The sequence below is a fragment of the Ursus americanus genome, chromosome X (genome assembly GCF_024610735.1).
Source record: "Ursus americanus isolate L20-20 chromosome X, mUrsAme1.1.p, whole genome shotgun sequence".
Classification (NCBI taxonomy): Eukaryota; Metazoa; Chordata; class Mammalia; order Carnivora; family Ursidae; genus Ursus; species Ursus americanus.
In genome coordinates, this window is record NC_142164.1 from 95,916,305 (window position 1) to 95,935,447 (window position 19,143).

Consider the following 19,143-nt stretch of genomic DNA (forward strand, 5'->3'; position numbering starts at 1 on the left):
TAATTTTTTAAATATTATTATTATATCTCAAGGTTATTAGTACCTCTTCAAATTAAGGGCATTTTTTAAATAATAATCTTTTATTATGTTATGTTAGTGACCATACAGTATATCCTTAGTTTTTGATGTAGTGTTCCATGATTCATTATTTGCGTATAACACCCAGTGCACCATGCAATATGTGCTCTCCTTAATACCCATCACTGGCCTATCCCAATCCCCCACCGTCCTCCCCTCTGAAGCCCTCAGTTTCTTTCCCAGAGTCCACAGTCTCTCATGGTTCATTCCCCCTTCTGTTTACCCCCCCATCATTCTTCCTTTCCTTCTCCTACAGATCTTCCTATTTCTTATGTTCCATAAATGAGTGAAACCACATGATAATTGTCTTTCTCTGCTTGACTTATTTCACTTAGCATAATATCCTCCAGTCCTGTCCAGGTTGCTGCAAATGTTGTGTAATCGTTCTTTCTGATGGCTGAGTAATATTCCATTGTATATATGGACCACAGCTTCTTAATCCAGTCATCTGTTGAAGGGCATCTCGGCTCCTTCCACACTTTAGCTATAGTGGACAATGCTGCTATGAACATTGGGGTGCATATGGCCCTTCTCTTCACTACGTCTGTATCTCTGGGGTAAATACCCAGTAGTGCAATGGCTGGATCATAGGGTAGATCTATTTTTAACTTTTTAAGGGACCTCCACACTGTTTTCCAAAGTGACTGTACCAACTTGCATTCCCACAAACAGTGTAAGAGGGATCCCCTTCCTCCACATCCTCTCCAACATTCTTTGTTTCCTGCCTTGTCAATTTTTGCCATTCTAACTCGCGTAAGGTGGTATCTCAGTGTGGTTTTGATTTGAATTTCCCTGATGGCTAATGATTTTGAACATTTTTTCATGTGTCTGTTAGCCATTTGTATGTCTTCATTGGAAAACTGTTCATATCTTCTGCCCATTTTTTGATTTGATTATTTGTTTCTTATGTATTGAGTTTGAGAAGTTCTTTGTAGATCTTGGATACTAGTCTTTTATCTGTAGTGTCATTTGCAAGTATCTTCTCCCATTCCGTGGGCTGCCTCTTAGTTTTTTTGACTGTTTCCTTGGCTGTACAGAAGCTTTTTATCTTGATGAAGTCCCACAAGTTCATTTTTTCTTTTGTTTCTCTTGCCTTTGGAGATGCATCATGAAAAAAGTTGCTGTGGCCGATGTCAAAGAGGTTGCAACGTATGTTCTCCTCTACGATTTTGATGGATTCCTATCTCACGTTGAGGTCTTTCATCCATTTGGAGTTTATCTTTGTGTATGGTGTGAGAGAGTGGTCAAGTTTCATTCTTTTGCATATAGCTGTCCAATTTTCCAACATCTAAAAACAAAATTTTCGCAGCACCATTTATTGAAGAGACTGTCTTTTTTCCACCGGATGTTTTTTCCTGCTTTATCAAAGATTAGTTGCCCAAAGAGCCAAGGGTCCATTTTTGGGTTCTCTATTCTGTTCCATTGGTCTATGTGTCTGTTTTTGTGCCAGTACCATGCTGTCTTTCTGATCACAGCTTTGTAGTATAGCAAATTAAGGGCATTTAGATGAAGATACCCTCATATTCTCGGGCCAAAGAAATAGGAAAATTCTTGAGCTTAACAAAAGCAATTTAGAATGCAGGAGAAGCATCGAAAAAGTCATTTCAAAACTGCAAAACAAAAATCTGCCATTTTATTCATTGTTTTAAACTTAGCTAAATAACTGCTTTGGCTTGGGTATTTTTCTCACTAGTTATTCTAATTTTAATTCTTCGTTTAAAATTGAACTCTTAGGGGCCCCTGGGTTGCTCACTCGGTTGGGTGTCGGACTCCGCTCAGGTCTTGATCTCGTGGTTGTGGGATCAGGCCCTTCATGGTCTTTGCTAAGCCATTTAGCCATTATTCTTTTTGTCCTTCTCCCTCTGCCCCTCCCCTCTCCCACTTGCACTCTCTCTTTTTCTCTCTAAATAAATACATAAATAAGTAAATAAATAGATAAAATTGAACTCTTAAGATCAGTCAAAAATAGATCTAACAGTGGATGCCCTTAAATAAGAACACAATTTTCCATTTGCTCTGAAGTTTCCTTACTCATCTTCAGGAACCTCAAACACCTAAAAATAATTCTCCTTTCTTCATGTGCAAAATCATTCATTGCCAGGACTCTTCAGTCAAGTACATGCACAGTGAAGGCCATCAGGGTCGTTTTCAGTGATAATATAGCATTCTTTGAAAATACATTCATCCTGCTTTCTTAAGGATTTGTCTTGGTCTATGTTTCCATAAGCGTCAATTAATAGTATATGCTTTCCTACCGGAATTAATTTTTTTTTTTAAGTACATGCTTTTCTACAGCTTTGGTTGAAGTGAAAACAGCCCATTTTGGTAAAGCCAATTAGAAGGAGCCATGACTACTCATAAACAGGTTATATAAAGATTGTATTTACCATTGCAAGCTCTATCTTTTGCTTCTATGGTTATTTTAAATGTAATACATAATAGTTTAACAGTTCAATCAATATGAAGTATATTAAGAAAACATTAGTACTCTCCATTTCTTCCTTCTGCCAGTTCTCCTCTTTTTGCAATAAATGTCTACAGTTTAGTATTATCTTTTCATATTATATTCTGTGCTTCTTAACCATAAATATTATATATATCAATATGCTTTCCCATTTTTAAAAATATTGCTTCATTCTATGTATGGTTTTTAAGTAGAACAGTCTATCAGGGACATTTTTCCAGGCAATGTATACAGACCTGAGGCATCCTTTTTAACAGTTTAGAAGAATCAAAGTTTATTCTGTTATTTTTCTACATTTCTAGATTATTAGCTTATGATAAGAAAAGATGACTTGAAATCTCTTTTTCATCCTTTTCTGAATTTTTTTGGTGGATATATGATCTTTTTTCATGTCCCTGTAATATAAAGGAAGAATGTGCATTTTCATTGTGTACAAAATGTGGATTAAAGTTAGCTTGTTGGTTTAAAAAAATCTTTATTCTTGGTTTTGTTTTTTGTTTGGTTTGGTCTACTTGATCCAACAAATTCTGGAAGAGGAATATGGAAGCTACCAATTATAGCTGTGATTTTATCACATTCTCTTTTTTATTTTTAGTAATTTTTATCCCATGTAGGATGCAGCCAAATGTTGAGGCATAACAATGTTACTTTTTTTTTTTTTGGTAAAAATTGTGACTTTAATCACTATAGTAATTCTCTTGAACCCATTTGTCCTGGAATTATACTTCACTTGATATTATTATTTGATTCCAACTTCTCATAAATTTTTCCCGATGTAGCATCACCTATCATTACGTTATACACCATTGTGACCTTGTTTTTCACGTGTTCCTTGTAAACAGATTATAGATGCGTATACGTTAATCCGACTCTGATCTTTGAATAAGGAAATTTAATCAGCTTCATTATTGTTAAAATAATTCTTACAACTATAATGTTTAAATTCCTGCCATCATATGTTATGGTATAATTTAATTTCCTCTTGTCCTGTGTCTATAATTCTGTAAATCATTATCTTTATTGCATTCTACTACATCTCTCCCCTTACTGCAGATAATTTTGAAGTTACACTCTGCATTTCCATTTTACTAGTGCTTAGATTCTTATTTTTAACAATCTTTAACCCTACTATTTGTAGTTTTATACCAAAATTAAATAAGAACCTTGCTTTCCCCAGCAGTATGATTTCCTCAGCAACACCTCATTCTTTCCAAGTCAAGATAAAATCCTTTAAAAATCAATAATTTATAATCTTAGTTCCTAACTACTATTATTTCCAATTATAGAGTAACTTACCTAGTTCACAAAGTCATGTTATCACTCAAATTAAACTATTGCTGTTCTATTACATTTAATGAAACCCCCCTACAGAGTTTATTGGTCATTACTCTTTCTTTGTACTCTTTATTTCCTCCTGTTTAGAAATCCTTATTATAGGGGTGCCTGGGTGGCTCCCTTGGTAAGACTTGATTTCAGCTCACGTCATGATTTCAGGGTCATGAGATTGAGCCCTGAGTCATTGGGCTCCTTATTGAGCATGGAGCCTGCTTAAGATTCTCTCTTTCCCTCTGTCCCTCTTTCTGCCTTTGCACACATGTGTGCGCACTCTGTCTCTAAAGAAAAGAAAAAAGAAACCTTTATTATACTTTATTTTTCATTTGGTTGTAGTGCTTGAGAAATTTCCTCCTAAAAAGTATATAAGGATGTATACCCTTTTAATACTTGTATTTTTAAAATGATTTTTCTCTTGCAGTCGTGAGGATGGATTCTTTGGATAATAACATCATTCTTTGATCTCTCTCTTTTTTTAAATAGTCTCTGTAGGTTATGGACCACTATTCTCTAGTTTTCATTGTCTTCTAACTTCCACTATGTCCTAGTTTACATTGTGGCCAGTGTGAAGTCTGATGCTAGTCCAAATTTCATTATTTTTATATTTAAATTGTTTTCTTTGTCTCAAACTCTTTAAGATGCCCTTCACCCCATCTCTCAGACTTCAAAAATTTTACTGAGATATGATTTAATGTATTTCTAAATATGTTTCTTTAATTATTCTTGTACCCTTCTTGGTACTTGGGTAACATTTTTAACTTTAGCAGATCAATAATTTTTTAGCTCAGGAAAATTTTGTCCTACAGTTATTTTAATATTTTTTTCTGTTTCATCTGTTCTTTTCTCCTTTTGATATTTGTATTCTTTACATATTTATGTCCCGATTCTATCATCCTCTATCATTCCTCTTATCTTGTCACTTAGGATTTCATTTTCATTCTGTCTCTGTGTTGTGGGGTACTTCCTCTGGTTGAACATTCAGAGCCCACATTTTATTTTTAGCAGTGACCATTCTCTTTTCCAAATCATCTGTTGAATTTTTAAAAACCAAGTATCAGGCTTTCTGAGCTCTAGTGTTATCTTTTTAAAGCTTCTCATTTCATTTTTATTAAAGCTCTTGTCTCTTTCTTCCAGTATATTACTTGTGTGGACCCCCAGTTTTGTTTCCCTTTTTCAGTCCCTTATATCTACTAAAATGGCTTGTGTTCTTTCCTTTGTGTTTAAGTCAAAGGGTGTGATATTTTTAGCAAAAATATAAGTCAGGTTAGTGGATTCTATTATATAGTGCTGATTGAGAACCAACAAAAATAATGGGAGTATTTGTTTCTGGTGAAGAAAGACTTAACAAGCCAGAACCTTCCAGAAAAAGTAGGTGTAGGAAAGCATCTTGATCTTATGCGTAAGACGCGGTGGGGGCGGGGGGCGGTGCGGGTTAAGGCTGTCTTATTTCATACCATCCTGTAATTCCTGCATGAAGCAAACCAGCAGGTACTGATTCCTTCCTGGGTCAAATGAATCTTGTTAAATCAGTTGTCTCCCACGAGTCATCCCACATACACACCTGGAAATCACCAGGTTGATAGTTTCCATCCCAAACTGTGCCAGAGACTCAAAGACCACCAATTCATGATCTTTCTCTCCCAGCTTCCTCTCTTTTTTTATAATCTGAATCTTGAATGTGTATATTCTTCTAGATTCTAGTAGTTAGTCACGGTTATTTTGGAGGTTGAGTCTACTCACCTGTGAGCGAGGCAGAAAACATGTACATAAGGTAATATTCCCACCATCTCAACTTTTGCATTTTTTTGTATGTACACACATGCATATATATATGCATAAATTCATAAGCTTTCAACAGATAAATCCTGTGTAAATAATTTATATACTTCACATAGGTGATTTTATTAATTAATTTCATCAGAGTTGATGAGATTACTTAGAGATTGAGGGGCTGTATATATGAAAAAATATGTCAGCAGTTCACTAAAATCAATCAGATGTAGTATGACAAGTTTATTGAATTTTAAGCTTTTGACATTTTAAATTGGATTTAGTAGCCAATCAAAATCTCTGTGAGGAAAACTGTCAATCTAGATATGCTGTAATTGTTTTCTGATAGATACTAGTGTTAAAATTTTTCACATAGAGATAAAGATCCTAGCTTTTGCATTATGAACTTTCTATATTATTAAAAATTGGACACCATGTTGTAATTTAATCTCATTAGCAACTAAAATCTTAATTTTATTTCCTTTTAAATAATTTAGATTTAAATTTAAATAGTCACATGTAGCTAAGGATTATCATATTGGACAATGCAGTTATAGGTGTATACACTCTCACATTTTTATTTTTATTTTTTCTTACCATTTTATTTTTTTCATTCCTATTTTCAATTCCTATCCCCTATTTTCCCCCACCCACCCCAGCCACCTCCCCTCTGGTAACCATCGGTTTGTTCTCTATAGTTAAGAACCTGTTTCTTGGTTGGTTTCTCTCTCTCTTTTTTATCCTTTGCTTATTTGTTTTGTTTCTTAAATTCAACAAGTGAGATCATATAGTATTTGTTTTTCTCTGACTCAGCACTATCACATTTTCAATAAAGAAAAAATTCATTCAAAACCAAAATTATGGCATAGGCATATTCAGAAATATGTACTTAATTGCCTCATTAAATAATGTGGATTTAAACAATAGCCAGGTTTTCTGAAATGTTTGAGAAGTGTAACGTAGAAATTAATATTGTGAGTCTGTTCTACAAAATCCACTCAAACTGGAAGATCCACAGAGCAATAGAAAATAAATAATATGGTAGTATGACATATAATTGTAGAATTTAAAGTAATTCCAAAGTTATTTTTCTTGTGTTAACTTTATTTTCAATTTAAAGTAAATGTATGTGTACATGTACATGTGTGTTCATTTTCACATGTGAACATATGAAAAACTGGGCCAGGTATTTTCAAGCTGATATATCAGAATAGCTTCCTATCAAAAAATATATACTAGGTATATAAATTAAAAATTGTATGTGAACAGTTTGGGAAGAGTTAGAAGGATTAAAAAGATTTCTTGACTGAGTCTTCTCAGACACTATAATCTAAAAGGCATTGTAGACCTCCATGAATGGGCTAGAATTAACATCTCCTAAAAGTATTTGTATAACAGTATCCCAAACAATTGCTTCTTTTTTTTGTTCACATGTAATGAGTTAAATTAATAACAGAGAGACAACTGAAAAGCCAAGACATGCACATGTAACAGCATGAGCTGGTGTGCACTGAACTGGAGAAATGTGACATGGTTATCAGAAATACTTCCAAATCTATACCAGTGGAGATTACATTATGAATTGAAGAAAATACTCCTGTTTGCATTCTGGGAATTCCAAAGTGGACGTTATAGTACAACTGTAGACCCTAGCAATTCTAGCCAAACATCTATTTTTTAAAATTGTCTTTTTAAGCTGGTACTTTCTTTATTCATTTATTCAACAAATATATGCTAACTATGCTTGAGTCTTTGGTACATTTATTTTACATTGTTAGACACCTTGGATATATAACCTATCTATGAAATTATCATGTTATTTTTCTTGCGATTTCTTACAAGATGGGCCATATATGTTGGTGGTTACCTTAGTGGGAACCAAAGCTCTTTTCTTTCTTCTCTCACAAGCCATACTTAGTGACTAGAATTCTACCAAGTTAATAATGTATGTTAATTTATTGAAAATCCTTATTAAAATGCAAATGTTATTCTGTGGAGGATAACACTTTAAACCACTATAAGCCATTAACACATTATCAAGATTTAGTTTATCAGTTTAATTAGATGGTAATTTAGCTTGGCCCTGAGGAGCTAGATAAATTTGATGGTGTGGGAGAGAAGAATCACCATGAGGCAGATGAACGAGCAGGTCCTGCAGCCAGACCCATTTTACAGGACACTACACATACCTGGCCTTCTAAAAGTAGGACATACTTAGAAAATGGCAAATCGAGCTTCACCTGCATACCTCCTTCACTGACAGCCTGCCCTGCACCAAAAATTTGATTTTAGAAAATAAATAATAGGATTATAAAGGATGATTTTCTGCACTCTTTTCACTGATTGCTTTATTATTTAACATGTCTTATTATTTTTGAACAAAAGGGAGGTAAGTTATAAGCTTAATACAGTTTGTTGATCAATTACTTAATGATCATTTGAGGATTGACCTTCTCCTTTTCTTCTTACATAGCTTCACAGAGACAATTTTCTAGATGATGCATAAAGGAAGTGGGGATACCTAAAAGCAAACTCTCTTATTGCTGTTTTCTCTATGTAAAATCATAACGAATCCATTTGGACTCATTAAGCTGATTATTTAAAATCTTTCTACCCAGTGACTTAATTAAACACACGGAAGGCTGAGTACTATCAGCGTGCTAGTATTGCCTTGGCATTTATGTGTATCCAAAACTGTCAACAGGAAAGACTAAATCCATACATACGTCATCTGTGTCATATTCTTCTTTTTGTATGCTTTATTATTTGATTCTTTTATCTGTGGATTAATGCAGTATTTTTCAAATTTAATATTTTTACTTCCCTTTTTAAACTTGTAATTTATATAAATGACCAAGGAGAAGTAAATAAAAATAGCTCAAGTGTGTTTCTTACCGTAGTGATCCCTAGAAGGAAACTTAATTGTCTTTCTCCAAATACTTTTGAGACTAGGAAAGGGAGCTACCTAAGTTCTTTTCCAGTTGCTTGTCATTTATGACCCATCAGAACCCATAAAAAGCCTGTAATCATATTTGGGATTGACAGGCTATTGTGTTATAATTTTAAAATAATCTATACTATTTAAAAATGCCCTTTTGAGGAAAGATAATCAGATATACATTAACAGATTTTCATATCATGGGTCACTTTAATCATTAATAAACTTGTTTTCTTTTAAAGATTTAACCCATCTTTGTCTTTATTAACTTTAATGAAGTAAAAAAATGGCTACCTTATTGTATTATGGGTTTTTTTCCTCCAGATGCCAGTTTTTATTTTTAGCTAGACTTTGAATGTGTTGACATATTTTCTATATACTGTATTTATATTAGATATATAGGTATTTTTAAGGACTATATCATAATAATATGGGATATAGTACATTTTTCTTTTTTAGTTTCTTTGACGTCATAACTCATAAATGGGCCAGTAACCACAACCCATTTGAAACTTTTTAAAAAAATTTTTTTAAGATTTTTTTTTGTTTGTTTATTTGACGGAGAGACAGACAGCCAGCGAGAGAGGGAATACAAGCAGGGGGAGTGGGAGAGGAAGAAGCAGGCTCCCAGCGGAGGAGCCTGATGTGGGGCTCGATCCCGGGATGAAGAACGCCGGGATCACGCCCTGAGCCGAAGGCAGACCCTTAACGACTGTGCCACCCAGGCGCCCCTGAAACTTATTTTGAGGAGAGACAAATCCATTAAATCATGGAGGAAAATATTTTGTTTTAAAAACTTAGATATAATGCACCATTTGTTTCAAAATGCCTCTATCTTAGGCAGTTGTGTGGCCCATCAAGAAACAAATTTTAAGTAATAAAAAGAATGTGATAACTAAAGTTTCAGAGAAACCAAAGTTTATTAAAGACTTTATGAGTGATAACTATGCCTATGTACATAGCTCAAAATCTCAAAACCGTTTTCACATCAACTTTAGGTGTTAAAATCATAGTTTTGTCCTATCATAATCCTTTTAAGCATCAATTGAGCTTTCCATTTGTTAATAAAAATAGGTACTTTGGGACTTTCTTCCACATCTCTTGATTTTCATTTCCAGAAAATGAGGATAGTATTTTCTTTTGGGTATATATCGTTCAAAGTGAATATGAACAGAGAGAAATAAAATGAATTCTTATGGCTACAGCACTTCCTTGCTAATGATGCATAAATTTCTATAATGATATAAGGTGGTAAAGAACATTAACAAAGCAAGTTGATTTTCAAAAGGTTAGACAGGATTTGTACACATCAGAATTCAGAAGGATATAATTATTCAAGGCAGAGTTAATGAAATTCAGATGAAAAGGCAAAATCTGAATATGAGTGCACAGATTATGCATAAAGAGGAGAAAATGAGCATGATACTTCCAATTATACTGATTTTTTTAATAACTGTGAAATTTTTATTAAACCAAATGAAAAGTCATTCATTGGATATAGTTTATTATAGAACTACATGATTTTGTCAAAAGCAGTTATATAGTTATAAGGAGTAGATCATAAAATAGATCTCCAATTTCTCTGTTGATTAAATTTTTAGTTGTTTCTTGTGTATGAAACTTACGATACATTTCTCTGTATTAAAATTTGTTGGATCTATTACAACTTTATACTAAATGAGAATACTCAAAATATGTAAGACTGAATTTTCTAGAAAATGAGTTGATAGTTTCCCAATGGTATCAAAGAATTATTCTGAAATTTTTGTATATCCCATAAAAGTTCACAGGACCATTGCTTAGCTTTCTCTATTCGGGCAATATGCACCACTTAACTACTCCTGAGATGATCGAGGAACAAAGTCCTCCAATATATCAGTCTTCATTAAATATTTTCAGTGTGTGGTTACTAACCTTTTTCAATTTAATTTACAAAATACAGCTGAGTCAGTGTTCACAGGTAATTGTAAGTGGAAGGCATTTTAGGAATTATAGGCATTCTAATTTACTTTTTTTAACAAAGAGAAGAAAATTACTTGTTTATCAGTAGTTTAGGATAACAAAGATTGCAATGATTTTCTCATATCTTTTCTAAAGTGATAGACTATGTCTTTCTATTTCTTTGATTGTTCTTGTCAACCATAACAGTTTTAACATTTCTTAATATTCTGGAGATTATCTTCATGCCATGTGTGAGCATGGAGTAAATTGGTTGTGGTATAGTTAGTCCACTTATTTTCATGAATTGATACCAGTTGCTCTAAGACTTGTATACGATAGTCTTGAAAATAATTGCAATATACATATTAATAGAGCATGGCCTATGTGCAATGCAATGGCTAATGCTTCTTTGAAGGACATCGCAATCAGGTCAATGATGGCTTCATCATTAAGAAAAGAAAAAGCAAAACGTGTTTCTAGAATCAGATACAAAATTTCAATTATTTGAAAAATTCTTAATTTAAATATATGCCACCTAACATTCTCCTAAAAGAGATTTCCATTGAAATATGGGTGGAAAGTGTTTTCTCTTGATGTAATGATGAATATTTATTATGTGGAAAAGAAGACATGAATCAATATGTAATAAAATAATCTATGACAGACATTCAGTCAAGTAGTGAAAAGCTTAACAATGAGAAGCCAGTGTGCTGCTTACTTTCTTAGAGTCCTGGCTGGGGACTGAAGCCAGTGAAAATCTTTTTTTTTTTTTTTTTTTAAGATTTATTTATTTATTTGAGAGGCGGGGCAGAGGGAAAGAATCTTTCAAGCAGACACCACACTGAAGGCAGAGCCCAACTCGGGCGTCAGTCCCACAACCCATGAGATCATGACCTGAGTGGAAATCAAGACTGGATGCTTAACTGACTGAGCCACGCAGGTGCCCTGTGGCCAGTGCAAATCTTATTTTTTGAGATAGAGCACTCCAGTCTTCAGATCTGTGTGGTTAGCATTAATTATTATTTAAATAAATCTAATTTTTTAAAAGAAAAATTTTATTTGAGTGTAGTTGACAGTGTTACGTTAGTGTCAGGCACACATTTTTATATAAAATTCCGGTATGTACAACAAAATATCATTAGCCACCATACCAAAAAATTAGAAACTTGGGTTTTAAATTGTGTTTCAGGAAGTTAAGTCCAAGGCAATAGTCAAATGTGAGTTTATTTTTAGTGTCTTTTTTTCTCTATTGTATTTAACTGTTCATTTAAGTCCCTTGCTATCTATAATCCATAATTATTATATTTGGAAGCCACCAGTATGAATTTAAGATAACTGTGAACATCTCAAGTGTAGATAATGAAGATCAAGGAAACTACATGTCAAAAAAGAAACAAAAAGAGGATGTAAAGAGCTTAGAATTATTTTCCTTTTAAGAGAAAATGATGAGGACAGACATTAAAACCTTTTGGAACTCACACACAATTTTTTAAATGAAACTCAGATTTTTAAAAAAAATATTTTGAAATTATGTCTCATTCTAAAATAACCCCCTTGGTTAGATAAAAATACACACACATACATACATGTATATATACATATATAAGAGAGAAAAACCACTACTTGTCTTCTACCCATCTTTGTCCCTAATAACAAAACACACTATTCTACAAAAACTTAGAGGTATACAATGTATATAATTAAAAAGAAAATTTCACCATTATAGAAACATGGTATAGGGACATTCTTGTTTCAGATAACGTAGAACTATCTTCCCCCAGGAGTGAAAGAAACTGATGCGTATAAGAAAAACAAATTATTAACTTGGAAATTTTTAAGAACAACAATCACCAGTGTAGTAGAATATATGGAAGTCACAGTGAATTTGCTTGACTTGTGTTAACTCTAATAGTATGAAATTAATGTATCAGTGGAAATTGTGCATTCAAATGTCTGCTGACTTATTTTTCTTTTAAATTGTTGGGAAGGTTCGTTTGAAATGAAGAGATTGAGAATTTGAATTTTAAAATATGTGGTTAAATCTGTAGGTTGTCCCCTTTAAACTCTAGGCGCAAATTCTGGTATTATTTGAAATGTAAAATTAGAAGTGCATGTAGATTATCATTCTATTCATCATGAAGGAATATATATCATATATTTAGTCAAGATATATACACAGCATCACACTTTGTGAAAAGTATAATTATGTCATTTAAGCTAATTTGTATAGTTCTGTGAATTTGCAGTGTCATAAATAAATGAGACATCTACATTGCAATTATTTTTATATTATGTAAGAACTGAGTACAAGAATTCTGGACCTGAGAAATTAATAAGAAAGTGTAAATAGAGCAGCTCATAATTTTACTCGTCTTTGCATGGATTCAGTCTGAGATCCTAAACTCCATTTAATTACATTCCTGCAAAAATGGGGACAGTCTTGTCATAAAACCTGTGCAGTAATAAATGGCTGTGTTAGCATGCTGATCGTCAGAACTCCTCTAGAGACTCGCCACTGAAACCCTCAGCTGACCCCATCAACAGGCAGATGACAGTTGATCAATTCAAAACAAAGTTACTGGAAAACTAATTTCATTTACAAGAGTTTTTTGCGTATAGTAGAGACAGAAGAGAGCAGAGGTCATCTATCTTTCTGAATTTGCGTGCCAAATAGTATTTATTTCATGCTCTTACAAGGAGTAAGGAAAGAGATGCTATTGGCCAAATCCAAAAGGATGCTAAGCTCCACATGTCCATCAACCATAGTACTTGAATGGCAGGTAGGAAAGTGTAGATGTAGGAGAGACTAGTGCTTCCTTAGACCTTAGGGCTTTCTGGAGTTCTTATTAAAATGTGAATTCCGCTCTCAGTCTTTCTCATCTAGTACTTTCATTGGCAGCTTAACTTAACAGGAAACTAGCATTAAAGAAGGGAGCCGGTGTCTGGAATTTGGAAGAAAAGGGTGCCGAATGTAAAAGTATAAAGTATATACCAGCCAAAACCACTTTGTCCCTCTTGTACCTCAATCTAGATTTGGGGAGAAAAGTATAGGAGAGGTTCCTTTGGTAGGAAAACCACAGATGTGAACTCCCCAGTATCCTACCCTATACCTAATTTTCTAGGAAGCTTAGAATTACATTTTAAAAAACAGTTGTAAAAATTATCCTTAGAGTAAAACTATCCCTCTCGTGACCTTTCATTCTTACACTCATGGTACTAATGTGTATGTATCTCTTATTTTTAAATTCTTCTAACACTTTTTGTGAGAAGAGGGTATATAAATAATAACCTTTTTACTGGACTTACCATCATGCACTTTTTATTCACTTTCAGCCCTCTGTCAGCTATAAACTGGAATTTATATAAACTCAGAGATCTTTTCATTAGCAGGAAGCTAAAAGAACTGTTCTTTTGTATGTCTGTACCAGCACACTGTCCACGAAGAGTCGGTGATGGTGATGACTGAAGACATGCCTTTGGAAATTTCTTATGTGCCTTCTACTTACCTGACTGAGATCACTCATGTCTCACAAGCTCTATCAGAAGTGGAACAACTTCTTAATGCTCCCGAACTCTGTGCTAAAGATTTTGAAGATCTCTTTAAACAAGAGGAATCTCTGAAGGTAAAAGCACAGCATTTTTATTAGATTTTTACAAAATTATCTTGATCATTTGCGGTACCAGAACAGTTGACTTAAGTGTACACGCTGAAGGCATTTTTACCTGAAACACTTTACAGGACGGTTGGTTCTAGGTATCTGGGATAGAAAGACATAAACCAAAAGAGGCATTTTATAATATTTAATGTTGAGAGACTTTCTAAAATGAAGCAACAGACAAAAGTAATAGTTTTACATAGATTCAGGGCAGAAAGAACTTATCAAAAAGCATGCTTTGATAGAGTAACAGTCTATTTGCAATTAATACATTGCTTTCTTCTCCCATGAAAGAGGGAATTAGATGAGATTTTAAATGGTATCTGTTGCATACAGTTTTAGTTTTATGTTTTCTACTTATAATATGAATATTCAACTTTGAATTAGTGCCAGTATCAATACTAGACTACATGGAATCTAATTGAATTGAAAGCAATGAAATATTTCTTTAAAATTACCAGGCAAAGGCTACCACTAAAATTCAGGGTTTTTCAAACCACCAACTGTGTTTCTGAATCTCAAACTAAGGCAAAACACGATGAGGGAATTGACTTTGAATTACAGAGGGAAGTGTTTGAAGATAGATGAATGTAGCATCAAGAAAATGTACATAATAATGTGTGTCTCAAGATAATTTTTGTGATCATACATTTTACATTCAAAATGAAATAGTATAGCCAGAGCTCAGTATTTTTCAGTGCAAATAGTGTGAGATTATAGACAGAAGATAAGTTTGCTCTCAGCAGCACCTATTAGCCAAAGTATTTTATACTCTAAATGATTTCTTGGGAGCTCATTCCATATTACACATTTGTCTGCATAAGTATACACATAGATAAAGCTGTTTGGTTGTTTTGGAAATCAGAGCTGCAATATCTTGAGTGACTTGAATTTACTATCTTACATTATATCAAGTAAGCTATAAAATTACATGTTAAAATAAAATAAAGGCATGGATCTCTGGAACTTCTCCAACCATTTCAGTATGGTACTCTTTCTTATTCTTTTTGAAATAAAAGTCATATTGCTGATAGATGCAGTGAAGAAAAGAAACCCGATCAATTGATAAAGGAGACATGCCAGCATTCTTGTCATTATTCACATTAAATAATTTCACATGACAGCACAGTTTATAAGTTCATCATTGTCATTCAACATGTAAATCACTGCTAATGAGCTAATATTCATTTTATTCCATGATCCCAGACATATGGGTCAGGAGAGCAGTGACCCTAAACTTATTAAGTTGCCAGTTGAATATCTTTGTCTTCATACCTCTTAACCTGGCACACTCAGAATGATGGGCCCCTGGCTATACTCAGCTAATCATTTGTTCTTCCAGATATGTTTAAGAGTATTATAGCTGATGCCAGTTGCGATCGTATTGATTACTGTGGTTTGTAAAAAAGTATCATTGCAGGTTTAATTTCACTGGATTATTGAAACCTCATTAGATGCAGTTTTGGGCGTAATTCCAGCTCACTGCCGACAAATCTGCAGTAGCACACAAATGGGCTTCCTACCTTTGTGGGCCTTTTGAAGAGGGATAGTTGTGATCTCAGTCTTTTCGATGAATATGTATTTCCTCTTAAAGGCATTCATCATTGTCATTATCCAGTAATAAAAATAGAAAAGTAGCACATAAATTGTACAGCTGCTGGTTGGGAAGGTTTGAAATTAAATTGCGGTTGATTTTATTCCTGACAGATTTGCATGAATCAAATTACAGAACTGTAGTAGGTATTGCTGTGGTTTAACATACATATTTCTTTAAAGTACAATACAACACAAGCAATGTGTAATAAGTTAAAGTAATTACTTTCTGAACATAATATAAGTAATATAGCACATATAATTTCCATAGATTTATTGAACTGGAAAGCTACCCAATCATTTTGACAAGAATAAAGCAGAAAAATACCTATTTACATATGGAAATCTGCATTTAATAGCTAATACATTATCTAGGGCAAAACTAGCAGTGAATGAGGAACATACACATAAGTAATATTTATTCTTATATTAAAGCCAATATTAGCATTGTGAATCAATTGATTGTGTTTGTTTATATGTAAAAAGTTATAATATTCATTGCACAAATAATAGTACACTAGTTTTGAAAGAATTTAAAGTTTTGAAGGTTTCAGTTATTATTTTTTTTTCTTTTTTTTTTATTTATTATTATTTATTTGACAGAAATAGAGACAGCCAGTGAGAGAGGGAACACAAGCAGGGGGAGTGGGAGAGGAAGAAGCAGGCTCATAGCGGAAGAGCCTGATGTGGGGCTCGATCCCATAACGCCGGGATCACGCCCTGAGCCGAAGGCAGACGCTTAACCGCTGTGCCACCCAGGCGCCCCTCAGTCATTATTTTTTTAAAAGAATGTCAGTTGTCTTAGAATTTGCTAAAATATAAGTAGCAAATCATCAAATCTTAATCATCAAATCTTAAATCATCAAATCTTGCTTTAAACTGTCTCATATGAAAGCATGAGCATAAAAGAGAGTAGAATGGTGAATGCCAGGCACTGGGGGGAGGGGGAAAAGAGGAGTTGCTATTCAGTGGGTATAAAATGCAAAAAGAATCAGTTCTAGAGATCTGCCGGACAACGTTGTGCCTATAGGTAACAGTAATACAGTGTACGCTTAAAAACTTATTCAGAGGTTGGATATTGCCGTAAGTGTTCTTATGACAATAAAAATAATAATGAAGTATGAACATAGAACTTTTTAAGTTTTCAAAAGTTTTGCCCCTGAGAGGTTTAAATATTTGATCTATTGTCATGAAACAGAAATGATTTATTGATTTATTTATTTTAATGGAAAGGATTAATGCCACCATATACCTGATTTTAGTGAGAGCTTCGGTTATATTGGTGTCTGCAATGTTCTTGGGCCCTCACCCGTACACCCTCCACATTCAGGGCTCCCTGCACTTTAACTGGCAGCTGCCAATTGCAAGTGCCTGGGACTCTGCCTAAGACTCTCTCTACTCATAAGGTGTCTAAGGCTCTGCCTCCCCACATTTCCCAACAAACCTCAGCCAATGACAGGTACCTTTCTGTGGATAAGGGAAACTGCTCATCCACATCTTTAGCTGCAGTAACCCTGAGACGTGTTCTGCACTTTGACCTGAAGTTCCCCAGCAGGACTGAGACCCCACTGGGCACAGTAGGAACTTTCCAAATAGTACAGTGGTTAACTGGCTTCCTCTCCTACCCTCTCCACCGCCTTACTGGTGCTTCCTAGGATCATTCCCAAGTAAATCTGTGCATATACATTCTAGTCTTACAATCTGCTTCTCAGGCATCCAACCTATAATTTTGAAAGAAATAATGGCATATGCACTATTCAGTCAGCACTTGCTAACAGAAATCTTGGAAAATACTCCATTCAGCTTGATGGGCAATTCCCCAGTGACTGTGCTACTTCTCCACTAAGGAGTTCCTTAGTTGCTCGGTTAGATCTTGGCCTTAAAAAGGTGAATTTTTCGGACAAAAATATTTTTCTTTCAGTGGTAGTCACTCTTAATAACTTACCTATATTAACTAATTTAATCCTCACCACAACTCTGTGAAATATTTAAAATTATTTTCTGCATTTTAAGATGAATAAACTGAAGAAATATAAAGTAGCTTGACAAAGTTGACACACCTAATATTGATGTAGCAAGGATATGAAGCCAAGCAAAGTAGCTCCAGGATCTGAGCTATAAACCACTCTGCTAAACTACCTCTCACAGAAGTTTTTTCTATAGCACTATGTTAAGCATACCAAACGTGACTTTGGGAAAAACACAGTAGAATACTGAGGTCTGTCATGCCCAGTTTATAGGAAAAATGTTCTGGGTTCTAATTCTCAATTAATCCATGAAAGTTTAAGAAGATTCCATAAAAGGAAGGAAGGAAAGAAGGAAGGAACAAAGGAACGAAGGAACGAAGGAAGGAATTAGGATAGAAGGAAGGTGGAAAGAGGAAAAGAAAGGGAAGGAAAGAAAGAAGTCAGAAATGCATCATTTTGATTCTCTCATCTAAACTGACAATCTGGTTGAGGTAGATTAATTTTTTTGTATTTTTGGAAGGCAAAAGGGTGACAAGAACTGCGGACATATGAACAAATCTCACAGATGTTGACAGGACACCTGGGCCCAATGCAGAGTTTAGATAGGATCCAGAAGTAGAAGCAGCTGTTATTCAACCTCAACAGTGCTGGAAAGAGCTTGCTGTGAGCTTAAAAAGCCAGAGACTGTAAATCAAAGTCTGTCAATCTTCTTTGACAGGGCCAGCTTTTATGTAGGGTCCTTAAGACCTAAAAGAAATTGTTAGGACAGGCTGCTAAGAGGGCTGCCTGGGCGGCTCATTCAGTTAAGGACTTGCCTTCAACTCAGGTCATGATCTCAGGGTCCTGGGATCAGGCTCCCAGGGAGCCTGCTTCTCCCTCTGCCCTTACCCTTGCTCGTGCTTTCTCTCTCTCTCTCTCTCAAATAAATAGATAAAATCTTTTTTTTAAAAGGACAGGCTGCTGATTTACTGTGAGGTTTTATTTATTTGAACATATTTATTAAGCTCTTACTAGGTACCTGGCATCACCGTAAGTGCTTAAAAAACAGTGAGCAAAATCAATGGACCCTGCCCTCATACAATTTTCATTATAGCAATGGGAGACAGAATATAAGCAAACAAACAATCAGTATACTTAAATACGACAGTTATTGTTAAAAAGGTAAAAAAAAGAAAACACAGAGTTGGACAAGGGGTATAAAACTACCAAAGGGGCAGGAGTAGGTAGAATGGCAGGAGGTGGGATTGCAATTTTAAATAGGGTGGACATTTGAACAAAGATTTGAAGAGGGTAAGGGAGTCGGCCTGGCACTCAGACTTACTGTCTGGGCATAGTAAATAGTCAATGCTGAGGCCCACAGATTGGGAGTGTGCCTAACTTGGTCAGTGGACAGCAGGAAGGCCA

The 19,143-nt window shown here is 34.5% G+C and overlaps 1 protein-coding gene across 11 annotated transcripts in view; it reads left to right on the forward strand.

The window, feature by feature from the left end:
- DMD (dystrophin) overlaps nt 1-19,143 on the forward strand; it is a 2,097,152-nt gene that overhangs the window by 946,454 nt on the left and 1,131,555 nt on the right. For all 11 annotated transcript variants that reach the window (XM_087859359.1, XM_087859361.1, XM_087859356.1 and 8 more), the window contains one exon: nt 13,952-14,146. In XM_087859359.1, coding sequence (XP_087715485.1) covers nt 13,952-14,146 — 195 coding nt within the window. The remainder of the gene's footprint in view (nt 1-13,951; nt 14,147-19,143) is intronic.